Source organism: Myxocyprinus asiaticus, chromosome 44 (assembly GCF_019703515.2).
Source record: "Myxocyprinus asiaticus isolate MX2 ecotype Aquarium Trade chromosome 44, UBuf_Myxa_2, whole genome shotgun sequence".
In the NCBI taxonomy this organism is placed as follows: domain Eukaryota; kingdom Metazoa; phylum Chordata; class Actinopteri; order Cypriniformes; family Catostomidae; genus Myxocyprinus; species Myxocyprinus asiaticus.
The window spans coordinates 24375236-24392275 of NC_059387.1; the positions used below are offsets into that span (position 1 = coordinate 24375236).

Consider the following 17040-nt stretch of genomic DNA (forward strand, 5'->3'; position numbering starts at 1 on the left):
ATATTAATGCAATTAATCCTATGCCCAGACCATAAGGAATATTCCTATCATTGGATTAGATGAAGTACCACCTGTTTTCAGCAGGGGGCAGTAACTCCAGTTGTATTGGCAACACACAGCTGTACAAACAACAAACCACACATTCTGAATGCAGGGATCCCAAGAATTCCAAGAATAGTTTTTCTTATTTACAAACTGCGTTTAACTTGACAAAGGAACCTAAAGATGCAACCAAAGTGAGACGCTGCAAAAGTATCCTTCTGAAACGTGAATATTGACGTGTCCTTAGAAAATCCCTTATAATAAATCTATAAATCTCGAACAGATTGACGAATTCAACTGCAAAATGGATTTTGGTGGACTGTAGGCCAATGATAGGCTTCAGTCAATATGGAAATAAATATTTTGCCTGCTAAAACCACTTTTTGTATGCTCAATGATTTACTCATCTGCAACAATAATGTAATGCATTTTAATTTTCTGAATTATATTTTAAATATATATTATATTTATATTTAAGTATAACTATATTTAAGTCTTCATTATATATTGAATTATTGTTGCAGGCGTTTTTCCAGCAAATATTCATTTACAGTTGTGCTCAAAAGTTTGGCAGAAATTGTGAAATTTTGGCATTGATTTTGAAAATATGAATGATCGTGCAAAAAACTATTTTATTTAAGGGTAGTGATCATATGAATCCATTTATCATCACATAGTTGTTTGGCTCCTTTTTAAATCATAATGATAACAGAAATCACCCTAATGGCCCTGATCAAAAGTTTACATACCCTTGAATATTTGGCCTTGTTACAGTCACAAAAGGTGACACACACAGGTTTAAATGGCAATTAAAGGTTAATTTCCCACATCTGTGGCTTTTAAAATTGCAATTAGTGTCTGTGTATAAATAGTCAATGAGTTTGTTAGCTCTCACGTGGATGCACTGAGCAGGCTAGATACTGAGCCATGGAGAGCAGAAAAGAACTGTCAAAAGACATGCGTAACAAGGTAATGGAACTTTATAAAGATGGAAAAGGATATAAAAAGATATTCAAAGCCTTGAAAATGCCAGTCAGTACTGTTCAATCACTTAAGAAGTGGAAAATTCGGGAATCTCTTGATACCAAGCCAAGGTCAGGTAGACCAAGAAAGATTTCAGCCACAACTGCCAGAAGAATTGTTCGGGATACAAAGAAAAACCCACAGGTAACCTCAGGAGAAATACAGGCTGCTCTGGAAAAAGACGGTGTGGTTGTTTCAAGGAGCACAATATGACGATACTTGAACAAAAATGAGCTGCATGGTCGAGTTGCCAATGCCACAAAAAAGCCCGGTTGCAATATGCCCGACAACACCTTGACACGCCTCAAAGCTTCTGGCGCACTGTTATTTGGAGTGAAGAGACCAAAATAGAGCTTTATGGTCACAACCATAAGCGCTATGTTTGGAGAGGGGTCAACAAGGCCTATAGTGAAAAGAATACCATCCCCACTGTGGAGCATGGTGGTGGCTCACTGATGTTTTGGGGGTGTGTGAGCTCTAAAGGCATGGGGAATCTTGTGAAAATTGATGGCAAGATGAATGCAGCATGTTATCAGAAAATACTGGCAGACAGTTTGCATTCTTCTGCACGAAAGCTGCGCATGGGACGCTCTTGGACTTTCCAGCACAACAATGACCCTAAGCACAAGGTCAAGTTGACCCTCCAGTGGTTACAGCAGAAAAAGGTGAAGGTTCTGGAGTGGTTATCACAGTTTTCTGACCTTAATATCATCGAGCCACTCTGGAGAGATCTCAAATGTGTGGTTCATGCAAGACGACCAAAGACTTTGAATGACCTGGAGGTATTTTGCCAAGACGAATGGGCAGCTATACCACCTGCAAGAATTTGGGGCCTCATAGAAAACTATTACAAAAGACTGCACACTGCCATTGATGCTAAAGGGGGCAATACACTGTATTAAGAACTGAGGGTATGCAGACTTTTGTTTAATTTTTTTCTTTGTTGTCATGTTTTGTTTTATGATTGTGCCATTCTGTTATAACCTACAGTTGAATATGAATCCCATAAGAAATAATAGAAATGTGTTTTGCCTGCTCACTCATGTTTTCTTTAAAAATGGTACATATATTACCAATCCTCCAAGGGTATGCAAACTTTTGAGCACAACTGAATGTGATTAAATTGATTCATTGGCTTATGTAATTAATTCGATACATTCTAATATACACACATAATGGAATAAAAAACATAACCAGGGCTAATGATACCCAATAATTTCCAACGAAAAACACCACAAAACATTATTTTATCTATTTAATAATCAATATAATTCCTGTGAACAGCCAAGAATTTTGTGTCCTACAAACTTTTCTTTCTTTTTTTTTTTTTTTTTTAATTGAACAGAAAATATGCACTGTAGGCCTACATGAGAAGCTACTAAATCTACCATGGGTTTTGGTTCTGTTTCTTGGAGTAACAGTGAATAGCTTAAAATGCTTCAATGAAGGATGATGTACAGTACAAGAGGGTTGAAAATAAAATTCAGACACTAAAACGTAACGCAATTTGGATTTTGTTCATAAATATAATACTGATGGCCTCTCTCATATTAGATCCAACTAAAAGCAAGCCACTGTTTCGATTCTGTACATTAATACGGTCACATAAGTTTAGATTAAAGTGAACATGATGTGATGAAAAAAAAAATAACATACAGCCTCTTTTAAAGCCTTGCTGATTACATATGTTCAAATTATTTCAAAAGAGAAATACAAAAGGACGCAAACACCGATGCCTTACAAATGCCACTGAAGGTTTACAGCATAATGAGAAAATCTGATGACAAGAATGACAAATCAATTAAACAAGAGTTAAAGGGATAGTTCATCCAAAATTTAAAATTGTCATCATTTACTCACCAAAAATGTAAAGTTTTTTCACCACTTGGTTGCATTCAGTATAGGGTGTTCCCAAAAGGAGACCTGCATACATCAAAGAACAAGTCTGCACGAAAACTTAAGACCAAAACTTATGTTACATTTTGTTATCCCTAAATTTAAAGGGATCACCCAAAAATGAAAATTCTGTCATCAATTACTCACCCTCATATTGTTCCAAACTTGTATTACTTTTACTTCCGTGGAATGTAAAACAAGATGGAACACTTCAATGCAAATTTGTTTGCATACAATGAAAGTGGTGACTGGGATTGTCATTCGGTCTAACATCTCCTTTTGCATTCTACGTAAGAAAGTAAGTCATACGTGTTTGGAACAACATGAGGGTGTGTAATTGATGACAGAATTTTCATTTTTGGGTGATCTATCCCTTTAAATTTAGGGATAACAAAATGTAACATAAGGTTTTGGTCTTAAGTTTTCGTACAGACTTGTTCTTTGATATGGATGTATGCAGGACTCCTTTTGGGAACACCCTATACTGAATGCAACCAAGTGGTGAAAAAAACTTTACACCCAGAAACAGTGTTAAACTGTGAAGTATATAAGAACATCAGCTACAGGAAATAGTACACACATCCCAGAGCAGACTTCCCAAACGTGATATGTGAGGTCAGTTCATAAAGGTGCTGATTGGTGGTGGTCATGCAAAGGTGACAGGCACGTCTAATCAGAGCTGACAGGATCATGCATTTGGCTAGCAGGTGAACCACATCCTTAAAATGAACATATGTATGAACCCTGAAAAAAAAACATTCAGACACATGTATGTAAAGAATACACAGAAAAAATAAAAATAAAAACATTTGATAAATAGTCAGCATGCCTTTGCTGATAAAGGAAAACTATGGATGAAGCTTAGGAATGGTACAAAAAAAGATGACTTTCAAACATCAATTGCTAAAGGACCTGATCTATTTTACAACATGCTTGTCTAATGTAAAGAAGGTACTCTGGTGCTTGGCACATGCTGTAACAAAGACGGGTTAATATTGCACACATTGTAACAGCTATTTTGAGGTGCTTTCCCTTTTCTGGAGGCATAACTGTTAATTATTACTGCACAGCAACCACTGCTGGTGTTTAAAGGGACAGTTCACAAAAAACTAAAAATCTGTAATCATTACTCACCCTCATGTTGTTCCAAACCTGTATGACTTTCTTCCATGAAACACAGGAGATATTAGGCAGAATGTTAGGGACTGGTAGCCTCAGTCACCATTCAGTTAAATTCCATCTTTGTCCATACAATGAAAGGGAAATGTGACAGAGGCATTCTGCCTAACATTTCCTTCTGTGTTCCTCGGAAAAAGAAAAAGAAAACAGACAGAAAAATCATACGAGTAAGGAGCAACATGAGGGTGAATAAATGACAGAATTTTTATTTTTGGGTGAAATATCCCTTTAAAGAGGAGTAACAATGAACCATCACTACACATTTTAAACCTAAAATACAGATAAGAAAAAAAATAAAATACAGATAGGAACATAGATTACATCTTGAGAAGGTTTCAGAAAAAACAAAAAATTAGGATTTAAAATTAATAAATCACAACAAGCTAAAAAAGGCAGCAAAATAATACAGCATACTTTGAAAACGTGCTGATGGATAACGTAATATTAGGATTATCAAATATGAGAATAAAGATGTTTAAAATGTACAAAAAGGCTGAGATGAAAGGTTAGAACACATCAGAAAGCACCCAAATTCATACAAATTTAGAAAACCTCAAGGTATGGCCCACACGACCACGAACCGTCCCGCTCGTGACGAAGCTCTGAAGGTTGTTTAGCCTCAACAGACCTGGGGCAAATCATTTGGAAACAGTACCCGACCAAAAAAAAAAAAAAAAAAAAAAAAAAAAAGAGCCAGATACACATGAAACGCTTTCTGTGAATTTCTCCCGACTGCTGTCTCGTTTTAGTGTCTTGTGTGGTGCGTATGCAGCGCTAACGTGAGTTTCGGAGCAGTTTGTATCGCGTACTGTTTAAAGGCAGCCTGTTGTGCTGTTTTTAAATTGGAACTTGGTTATAAGTTTATTGCGAGGTGCGCTCGGCAGTCTTGCGCTTCGAGGGCAGGCTGTAAGGGGTCGAGGCATGCAGGGTCACCAGTAAAAGGATCGGGACAGGAAGTTAGCGGCTGTGCTCAGCCAGCTCACGCCGTCTTGCACGGAGCCCAATCGCGTCACTGCCTTGTGCTGCTCCTGAGACGGGCTCTCATCCTCGGGCAGATAATCTGGCAAATTCATGTTCTGCTCGACCACCACATCCGAGTCCTCTTGGAATGGGATTACAATCTGAATGGGAGGGAAAGAGAGCAATAGGAACAATGAGCCGTTTTGTATTGATTTCTAAATTGGCAAGTAAAACGGAACATTTGGCATAGTAGCCAAAACCATGATAAAACGACAAGTTAACTACCCCAATAAATATCCTAATGACTTATAGTGATAGAATCTTACTTTAAAGGCTGGGCAATATAGCAAATAAGTACTATATTTTCCATATTATTTTGTTGGCAATATAAGATTAAACAACAGGGGCAGTAGGCCAGTTTTTCCACCTGCTCTGTGTTAAAACTTGACCATGACAGTGCTAAAACTGACATTTACATAGTGACTCTGATGACTCTACATACAGTACATATCTACATACACAGAGAGAGAAATTTTTCGATAAGGCTGAAAAGTATCAATAAATAATCACCCAGTCCTACTTACTATAATGCCATTTTGTTCTCAACATTACTTCCCAGAGCTTTAATTGGTGTTTGGACCCAGTATCAAGTGGAGCTACAGATTACAGAATCATTCAATCAAGTGTGCCATCTGCTGGATGAAAGAGGAACTGCATGATAAAACAAAGTCCAAGACCGCTGGGATGACTGCCACCGGAGGTCATGACTGTGACGGTGCATTTAAAGATCGTCCTTCCAATTCAACCAGAGAGGACACATCTTTTTTATTTACCACACAGTGCCTATTTGCACTGCATGCAAGAGCATATGTGGGACTCCAGGGTCCTCTGACACACTGTTTCAGGGGCAGAGGAGCATCCTGTGAGTGACCATGTGATGAGGGGGAAGTGAGTAACTCTTGATAGTTTTGTTAAATCAGTGTCTAGAAGTTGATAGCATGGTATTTGGCTTAAAAGGCAGAATATTTGCCTGTCTGGCCAAAATGTAATATCTTCTCTTAACCATTACTGAGAACCAAGAGGCGCCTGATGAAAATAGCTTTATTTAAGGGATAGATTACCCAAAATGAAAATTCCGTCATCATTTACTCCCCTCCAGTCATTCTAAACCCATGTGATTTTCCTTGAAAAAAGGGGGGAATTTAGAGGAATGTCTAAGTTGCTCTTTTCCATAGTGCAAAAACAGATAGTAACAGGGTCTGTCTAGCTTCAAAAAGGACAAAAAAAAAAAAAAAAAACAATCCAGGTACTATATTTAAAGTTTTCTAAAGCCATAAAATATCTTTGTGTGAGCAACAGAATGGCACGAAGAAGAGTACAGAGTAGATGATTTATGAATTTCAATGTTGGTTAAATGATGCCATTAGTGTGCACATTCTGCCCACTATTTAACACTAGACGTGCTTGTTTTATTCACTCACCTCAGATCCATCTTCTCCCTTCACTACCTGTTGTGCTTTCATGACTTTGGTAGAAGCTATAGCAGTTCCCAAGGCCTGAAGAGTGAATACAACATTTGCTATTGTTAAATGTTATGAATGTTGTAAATCATTTCAATAGCGCGTTTCATTTTGGGGGTTTCAATAATAATGCTTTAAACATAAGGAAAAAAAAAAAAAAAAAAACCACACTAAACAAAACCAAAATTCAAAAAAGAAAAGTAAAACAAAACACACTAAAATGAAAAGTCAAACTAAAATCCATCCAAAACAAAACCATAATGGAAAAAAAAATGCAATCAAATTTCTCAAGTTTCTTATGAAATCTGAAGATTGCTCCATGTTTTGACTAACCTCTGCCTTCAAGTCAGAACGGATCCTAACCACACATCTCTTCACAGCCATCTGGAAGGTAAAGCTGATGACTCCTTTGATCTTCAGCAGGGCCTCCTCACAGAGACTCCTCCTCGCCTGACAAAGAGAGACACGCAGGGTCAAATTGGGTATCAATTCAGAACAAACATATAACAGAGGCATTCTACAATGTAAAGTCAAATATCATTATGTGCCCTCTAAACACTATAATCACATGGGGTTCCATTACTCTGAATCTGACATTACATCATGCAGCTTGATTTGTGACATTTAGAGTTGTTAAACAAGATGTGTTGTGAAGGATTTTTGTGCAGAATGACAGTTACCGAGTCGTCAAGCCCATCGATCTGAAGCACCACAGTTTTGGCCCGTTTGTTCGTGCCGCCCAGGAAGAATTGGCCTTTTTTTCGGCATGAGGCAGCAGCTTCTGCCTGTTCAGCCTCTGGGCTGCTGGCGTTCTGCAGGATCTCATAGATCTCAGAGGCCAGCAGCTTCGTTTCACCTGGCGACGTGCTCCTAGTGAAAAACAATCGCAGTTAAAGGAATAGATCACCCAGAAATGAAAACTCTCATCATTAACTCAACCTCATGCCATCCCAGATGTGTATGACTTTCTTTCATCTGCTGAACTCAATATGAAGATTTCTACAATATTTCAGCTCTTTTGGTCCATTCAATGCAAGTGAATGGGTGCCAAAATTTTGAAGCTCCAAAAATCACATAAGTCAACATAAAAGTAATACATAAGACTCTAGTGGTTAAATCAATATCTTCAGAAGTGATATGATAGATGTGGGTGAGAAACAGATCACTTTCACATTCTTTTTCTTGTGTTTTAATGCATATCACCCCCTACTGGGCAGGGAGAAGTATTTCTAGCAAAAAAGGACTTCAATATTTATCTATTTCTCACCCACACATATGGATTCTTATAGATTACTTTTATGATGCCTTTATGTGCTTTTTGGAGCATCAACATTTTGGCACCCATTCATTTGCATTGTATGGACCAACAGAGCTGAAATATTTGTCTAAAAATCATAATTTGTGTTCTGCAGAAGACAGAAAGTCATACACATCTGCGATGGCATGAGGGTGAGTAAATGATAAGAGAATTTTCGGTTTTGGGTGAACTGTCCCTTTAACTTTAGGATTGAAAACAGATTATAAAACTAAAGAATAACTGAGTGAATTATGCACATTCCATTTTGTTAAAAGAGTGTATTTTGTGCATTTCAACGCTTGTCAAGTGCTGATATTTGAAAAGGTCGCCTCTCCAGTAGACAAGAGGACATGACACAGATCTACGCAGGGGGTAATCTGCAACATGGGGGCTAGGAAAATTCACACCGATGGAGCATGAACATACTAACCTTTAACGTGTAAAAAAACAAACAAAATCTGATTCATTTATAGTCACAGCCACATACAATATCTCAATTGTAAACAAATTCAAATGGTTCACATAAAAATGAATATTCTGTCATTATGTACTCATCCTTTTGTTGTTCCAAACCCGTATGCTGTTATTTTTTCCAGGGTACAAAAAAGATATTTTAAAAGGATCTTCACATAGATATTTCCCATTCTTCAATGGTTCACAGCAAACAAAAAGGACAAAAACACAATATCAAACCACCATAAAAGTATCCATAAAACCTGTACACTATAAGCCAAGTCTTCTGAAGCTATATATATATATATATATATATATATATATATATAATATATATATATATATATATAGCCCATCCTCAGCATTCATATATGGTCCAAAAAGAAGTTGTTTATCAACCTACAGTTTGTGGCCAACAATAGTTTCACAAATGTCATGAAAATAAGACGCATTATAAATAGAAAGAGGACATCTTTAGTATATTCTAGTTCCTAGATATGGCTCGGGTCCCTCCTTTAATGCAAGTCATATTGTTTTTTTTTCACCTGATTTATCCACCAGCCGAAAATCACAAGTCTGATCACTTAGAAAAGTAATAGCACATGTTTCCTCAACAAGCCATACAATTTGAGGTATCATTCAGTTGTTTAACAGAAGTTTAAGAAGTTTAAAGTTTAGTATGAGCAACAGTTGAAGTGATGCACACATTAAAAAGTGTGGCGATGAAGGTTTTCTTCACTTCCTCTAGGCATAATTTTTCAGGCCGATACACGACCTCTACCCAAAGTCGCATGACTGAAATAGTGACGAGCAGCTTGTGGAACTGCAGGGCACTCCTTGATGGCATCTGTGCTAACTGAAGTGACTAGTGAATTGAAGGGGGCGGGCAGAGAGTCGCCCTGAGAGAAGGATACACAGCTCTCTGCCAGTCATTGGCACTTCTGTCTGTAATGCTCCATGTTAAACAGAAGGCACTCGCCGTCTAAAAGCCTGCAGACTTTCGCACTCAAAATAATGCTGAAATGTGGTAAATATACAGTACACATACGTGGATCCTGCATCTCTATACTTAGCCTAGGAGGCGTCAGATATATGCAGCTGAATGTAGTTATGCAGTTGCATGAATATTTAAGGCATCAGCTGACATCTACAGAAGTGCTATTTAAATTAGTAAAGCCTGCAGCACATTCTTTTCTGAAGCTTTTTTATAACAAAGAATGATGTAATTTCCTTCTTGTCATACAAGGATGTAAACAAATCAAATGGGGGAATCAATTGTAAAATTTGCGGCATAATTTTGATTTCCACACCAAAAATTTAGACTTGTCCCTATTAAAAAAGATCTTGGTTACAGTACAGCACTTACTGTACAATGGAAGTGAATGGGGCCAGTCTATAAAAGCTTAAATAGTCTTTTTCATAAGTATAGCCACCAGATGTAAACATTATACGTTCACAATTATTTTAGTGTTATAAAATCACTAACTTAACCTAATCTGTGTGTGTAAAGTTGTATCCAATATACTGCACTGCCATGAAAAAGAAACCCTGTAATCCTGGTATTGGATATAACTTTACACAGGTAAATGATTTTATCAGACTAAAATCATGTTCACGTGTATAATATTTCCGTCTTGTAGCTATACTTTTGAAACCGTGAGTATTTTAACATTTATGGACCTATTCACTTAAGAGCATTACGGTAACTACTTTTTTTTTAATAAACGAGGGATGAGTCAAAAACAATTTTTTGTGATAATCAACATTATGCCACTGAGATTACCTATAATATAAAGTTTAATATTCTACAAAATTAGTTTAGAATTCAATGTTTTTAATTACATTTTAAAAAATAACAGTCATCAGACTGATTCAAATAACCCATGAGTTCATGAGTCTTTTTGTGTAATGCGTTAAAAGAATTGCCTCACAAGAATCACTCATTTGTAAACTGGACTACATTAGTCACACTGTGTTTGCTCCGGTGTCATGCAATATTCAGTCCCCCTTGAACCATAAAGCGGATTCACTGGCTGAAAGAAGTTGTTTTGGGTATTCAATTTTATACCTTATTGGAAATCCTACAATATCAGTAAAAGATTTAAGTAGTATTAAACATGAAAATACATCAATTACTTTACGCTATAAATGACACAAACAATATATAACCAAAGCAACAAACGATCAAATTAAACGTTTCTCTTGCCGTTTTCATTTAGCATGCTAACCGATTAGCCTGCTAAACTAACATGCCTTTATGCATTCCCAATGGTTAGCAAGCTAATCAATTACCCTACTAAGCTAACATATTCAGTGAAGTAGCCTACTTCACGTAATTATATTGAAACATTTAATTTCGTGCTATATGGTAAATGGATTTGGTAATACTGTGTTTACGTGATCAGCTACAACAGGAATTGAAATAGACACTTCTGCCAAGTGGGATTGAATATTGCATGACAACAGCCCTGCTGTAAGGCATAATGTGCTGTCTGACCTCTTAAACTGACCTCTGCTGGACGTTAACCCATGACGAAATAAACAAACATAATCTGCAATAGTGCACCTAATCAGGTTGCTTGACATCTCACGTTACACTTTAACAGCAAGCTTGCATCATCACACCCATTCAGTCTCAAAACAGACATAGCTGTTTATGACAGGGCGACCTTTCTTGTGAACTAAAAATCTGCCTACAACACACATTTTGCTCAAACCAAAGCTGCAGGATGAGGTTTTCGTGCAGGAAAGTGCAGTGAACTCGTGTGCCTTCATGTTTTGTGGCAGCATGATGGGAGAGACTTACTTCTGCATGACGTTCTGCAGACTCAGCATCATGCCTAGCTCGCCCTTCATCTTCTCCCTGTTGGCACGGCATTCTGCCAGGTAGCGCACCGCCTAGAAGGACAAATGCATTAAGGGTCACACAGGGCCATTACAGAGGCATACTGCCAGGCACCGCTGTGATAAATCCGCTAACAGAACACCACGAACCACCAGGGTCACTGTTATAAGAGTTTGTGTGTGTGTGTGTGTGTGTGTGTGTGTGTGTGTGTTATTCTAGCATTCTTTAAGTCACCACAGGTGCGATGTCCCTTTGAAAGACATAACACATACATAGTGCTGTCATTAAAGAGATATGATTATTCGGTCATCATTTACTCACTCATGTTATTCCAAACCCGTGTGACTTTCTTCCGACACAAAAAGAAATGTTAGGCAGAATGACAGATACAGTCAACATTCACTCTAATTGTATGGAAAAGAGATGCAATGAAAGTGAATGGAGACGGAGGTTAACATTCTCCCTAACATCTCCTTTTGTGTTCAATAGAAGAGAAAAACACATGGGTTTGGAACAATATGAGGACAAGTAAATCATGAGTGGGTGAGCTATTATTGACACCTGATGACTCAGTCTACTGCTGTCTTATAAAGGCGGAAGGGAAAACATTAGATGGCTCGCCTTCCTGCAAAGCATGGCATTCCTGTAAAAGATTCTATAAAGCATTGTAACTGAACTGGACAGCAGGTGGCAGTCATGTAACTCAAAGACATGATCATACAGTATGGACAGCTGGGTGAGCATCATCTGATTATTTAATACTAATATTAGGATATGAAACAACTGGACTGAAACTAAAATGAATAATGTTGCTAAATTACCTGGAAAACTGTACCTGTAATGTAAGCCTTATGAAATTAATCTACTGTATTAACTTAGCATGAGACCAAAAAAAAAAAAAAAAAAGACAGGATTTGCCAAAATTATTTAAACAAAAATGTTTTTATTTATTATAGCACAATGTTCATTTTGGAGGATAGTTGATATTTAACTATTTTTTTCAACACAAAGCTTAAAAAATTAAGGTTGAAAAAAGGTCAAGTGTACATTTTAGGTGCTGTACTCGGTCACCATTCATCATTTTTATCCACGTCTAGCTTTTTTGCAGTTCACTTCAATGGTCCTGCTGTGTGACAAACTCAATTCTGTATGAAAAATTCTAAATTTGTGTTCTCTTTATTAATATGAGGACATAAAAACAGCAAGTATAATAAATAATTACACAAAAACATAAGAAAATTAATATAGTTTTAGAACAATTATAGCTCATCACACTGCAGAACACTGCTGTCACTGCTTGAAATTTCATGTCAACTATTCTGGAACACTATTATTATTATTATAATAATATCACAATCTTCTGTTTATCAAGGATCTTGATTTGAATTATGACTTTAGAAACATGACAGTACATTTCTTGCAAGTCATATGGTAAGAACAAAAGTCACTTGAACGTGAACGTCTTACCAATAGCGCAGAGTAGACTACTTGTGGATTGGGGTGGTCAAGAAAGAGAATGAGGCCCGGCAAGCAGCCTTGATCTTCAACAATAGCTCGTCTGTTGAGGGGGTCAGCAGCTAAGTCCCTCAGCTGATTCACCACAGCCAAGGCATCTGGCTCCCCACTCATGGTGCTCTCACACTAAGGGCCATGCACATAAAACACGCAGATCAAAGCTGTAGGGATAGAGAAAAAATAATCATTTGATGATTGCAATCACCCTTTAAAAAGTACTTTGGCTGTGGAATGGTGCTTATTTGAATTATCGCCATATTCATGTACAGTGGTATTTACATGGAACACTATGGTACTTTAATGAAAACAATAGTTTTACCCTAGTAAAATTCCAAAAACATGGCATTACCAGCATGGTACATTTCCAGAAAACATGGTCATTCCATGGTGCTTTTAAGTTATCGACAGAAAGCACAACAAACTGTATAATATAGCTATATTTTAAAATATAAATCCATAGAATTCATTTCAGAATAAAATTGATCAGAAACCTGTTTTGCTCTATAACAATTCAGACTACTTTAACATTTCATTGGTTAAATATTTTAATATATTAAGCAAGGCAAGTTTGTTTGTTTGTAACTAAAGATACAAAGTAAATGTTAATATAAAGAAAAATAATAGTAAATAACCAAAAAAAAAAAAGATTGTTTAATAGTAAATAACTTTAAGTAAAGAAGTTGACAAAAATTAAAATGCTCTCATCATTTACTCACCCTCATGCCATCCCAGATGTGTATGACTTTCTTCTGCAGAACACAAAGATATTTAGAAGAATATCTCAGCTCTGTTGGTCCTCACAATGCAAATGAATGGTGACCAAAATGTTTACGTTCCAGAAAGCACATAAAGGTAGCATATAAGTAATCCATACAACTCTAGTGGTTAAATCCATATCTTCAGCGGTGAGAAGCGGGTGGGTGAGAAACAGATCAATATTTGAGACCTTTTTACATTAAATCTCCACTTTTGACCAGCCCTGACCAGTAGGTGTCAATATGCATGAAGAATGTGTATCACCAAAAAACAAAAGTATGTGGAAGTGAAAGATGAAATGGAGATTTATAGTAAAAAAGGCTTTAAATACTGATCTGTTTCTCACCCACACCTATCATATCACTTCTGAAGTCATGGATTTAACTACTGGAGTCATATGGATTACTTCTATGCTGCATTTATGTGCTTTTGGAGCTTAAACATTTTGGTCATCATTCACATGCATTGTCTGGACCTACAGAGCTGACATATTCTTCTAAAAATCTTTGTGTTCAGTAGAAGAAAGTCATACACATCTGTGATAGCATGAAGGTGAGTAAATGATGAGAGAATTTTCATTTTGGGGTGAACTATTCCTTTAACAATAAAAGAAAAGTAAAATAAAAATTAAATTGAAAAAATATATTAAAATGAATAAAAAGGAGAAAAATAATAAATGAAAGATATACAGTTGAAGTTTACATACACTTAGGTTGAAGTCTTTAAAACTCATTTTTGAACATGTACTTTGTGCATGACAAGAGTAATCTTTCCAACAATTGTTTACAGACAGATTGTTTCACTTTTAATTGACTATATCACAATTCCAGTGGGTCAGAAGTTTGCATACACTAAGTTAACTGTGCCTTTAAACAGCTTGGAAAATTCCTGAAAATGATGTCAAGCCTTTAGACAATTAGCTTCTGATAGGAGGTGTACTGAATTAGAGGTGTACCTGTGATGTATTTTAAGGCCTACCTTCAAACTCAGTGCCTCTTTGCTTGACATCATGGGAAAATCAAAATAAATCTGCCAATACCTCAGAAAAAAAATTGTGGACCTCCACAAGTCTGGTTCATCCTTGGGAGCAATTTCCAAATACCTGAAGGTACCATGTTCATCTGTACAAACAATAGTATGCAAGTATAAACACCATGGGACCACGCAGCCATCATACCGCTCAGGAAGGAGACGCATTCTGTCTACTGGAGATGAACGTAGTTGGGTGCGAAAAGTGCAAATCAATCCCAGAACAACTGCAAAGGACATTGTGAAGATGCTGGAGGAAACAGGTAGACAAGTATCTATATGCACAGTAAACCGAGTCCTATATCAACATAACCTGAAAGGCTGCTCAGCAAGGAAGGAGCCACTGCTCCAAAACTGCCATAAAAAAGCCAGACTACAGTTTGCAAGTGCACATGGGGACAAAGATCTTACTTTTTGGAGAAATGTGCTTTGGTCTAATAAAACAAAAATTGAACTGTTTGGCCATAATGACCATCGTTATGTTTGGAGGAACAAGGGTGAGCCTTGCAAGCTGAAGAATACCATCCCAACCGTGAAGCATGGGGGTGGCAGCATCATGTTGTGGGGGTGCTTTGCTGCAGGAGGTACTGGTGCACTTCACAAAATAGATGGCATCATGAGGAAGTAAAATTATGTGGATATATTGAAGCAACATCTTCCAAATGGACAATGACCCAACCATACCTACAGTTGTGGCAAAATGGCTTAAGGACAACAAAGTCAAGGTATTGGAGTGGCCATCACAAAGCCCTGACCTCAATCTGATAGAACATTTGTGGGCAGATCTGAAAAAGCGTGTGCGAGCAATGAGGCCTACAAACCTGACGTTAAACCAGTTCTGTCTGAATTCCAGCAACTTATTGTGAGAAGCTTGTGGAAGCCTACCCAAAACGTTTGACCCAAGTTAAACAATTTAAAGGCAATGATACCAAATACATACAAAGTGAATGTAAACTTCTGACCCACTGGGAATGTGATGAAAGAAATAAAAGCTGAAATAAATCATTCTCTCTACTATTATTCTGACATTTCACATTCTTAAAATAAAGTAGTGATCCTAACTGACCTAAGACAGGAAATGTTTTCTACTGAGTTTAAATGTATTTGGCTAAGGTGTACGTAAACTTCTGAGTTCAACTGTACATAAAGTGCGTAAACAGATGTGTTTTCAGTCTGTTGGATATTATCAATAAATGACAGGAATCAGGGTTGCATCGGCTGACGTCAATCTGTCAACATTCATGTCGTGCATCTCTTTCACATTGATTTATGGAGTATCTTCTAAACACGTTGCACATTATTGGCTCTCAACATAGGAATGACACATCATGTGTAGGTCGTGTCTTATGGCTTTACCGTTAATAACGAGGCCTTTAAATGGGGCCCGTGCTAAACGGCTAACACAAACACACCACCTTTTCAGCATCACAAGACAATGACAATTTGATTTATTATCATAGGGGACCTAAAACAGCATATAGAAGCAAACGTTTGGTGCTGATGGATCATAATATTTAGTCTATACACATAAATGCAAGTGGATCTGAATGTTTATGAACAAAAACAATGCCAGCACGCAGAATCGGTAATCAGAATGAATTTCTTAAAAAGACATATATAACACATATATAGATGTGACCAAATAATCGAATTAAATGTATGACCCGTGCATTTAATTAAATCTGCGTCGCCTGTATCTTGTTAACCTTGTGTCAATCTGTGTGTTGTGTTGTGTTGTGTTGCTGCACTATTGTCCACGCGTAACCTTACAGCAACGCCCAGGACGGCTCCTCGATTCAGATGATCCTCCTCAAATCAAAAGATCCAACCCGCCGACAACTGAACCAGTGATAGAGACGAAACTGAATGCGACCCGTAATAATTACGACTTCCGTGAAACCGGTAAAACATCTGTATGACAGCTGCTCTGGTCAGTTTTTGGCCATCATCAGCGGAGCTTTCAGGACCCAGTGAAACGCATCCTGGATATAGATGCTCTGAGTGGAGGATATGGTCTATGACGTCATGGATTCTTGGCCAATAAGAGAGGGTTTTACTAAAAGACACGCTAAAATGTTCACAAAAAAAGCTGTGATAATAGGCCTTTTTCACACTCCGGGTTTTGGAAGGCGGAAGTAAACGTTTGCAGGGTAAACTTCGACAGCAAAAATTATTTTCACTTACCCATTTGCTCCAAGAGAAAAATTAAAAATCCACTATTACATCTGAATGACTTTCCAGAAGTAAAAATAGAGAGCTGTGGATTAAGACAGTAAAATAGGAGAAGATGTCTGATTTACTGTCACTCTCTCTAACCCCCTTCGCAGCTGTGGTAATTAATTTTTAAAACTAGTTTCAGGGTAATATAACGCAAAGCATAATGTTTTAAATTTACACTCAATATTTAAAAAACGCATAATATATAAAAACATTTTTTTTGTGAGATTTACGCTGATAAATAAGGCGGAAACGTTAATTCAAGAAAGAAATGGAACTTTAAATGTTTGAAAATTTTTATGTAAATC

General features: G+C 37.1%; 1 protein-coding gene across 2 annotated transcripts; it reads right to left on the reverse strand.

Moving 5' to 3' along the window:
• Window positions 1-2307: 2307 nt before the first annotated feature.
• LOC127434364 (armadillo repeat-containing protein 1-like) lies at window positions 2308-16500 on the reverse strand. 2 transcript variants are annotated; one of them, XM_051687051.1, is made up of 7 exons: window positions 16286-16500; window positions 12683-12891; window positions 11177-11268; window positions 7301-7490; window positions 6954-7070; window positions 6582-6656; window positions 2308-5261 (listed from the first exon to the last, which is right to left on the reverse strand). In XM_051687051.1, the coding sequence occupies exons 2-7, from the start codon at window positions 12842-12844 to the stop codon at window positions 5070-5072; spliced, it is 828 nt and encodes a 275-aa protein (XP_051543011.1). In that variant the 5' UTR covers window positions 12845-12891; window positions 16286-16500; the 3' UTR covers window positions 2308-5069. The 2 variants fall into 2 exon arrangements, with proteins under 2 accessions (XP_051543011.1, XP_051543012.1); XM_051687052.1 differs by having other exon boundaries at window positions 16222-16500.
• Between the last annotated feature and the right edge of the window lie 540 nt (window positions 16501-17040).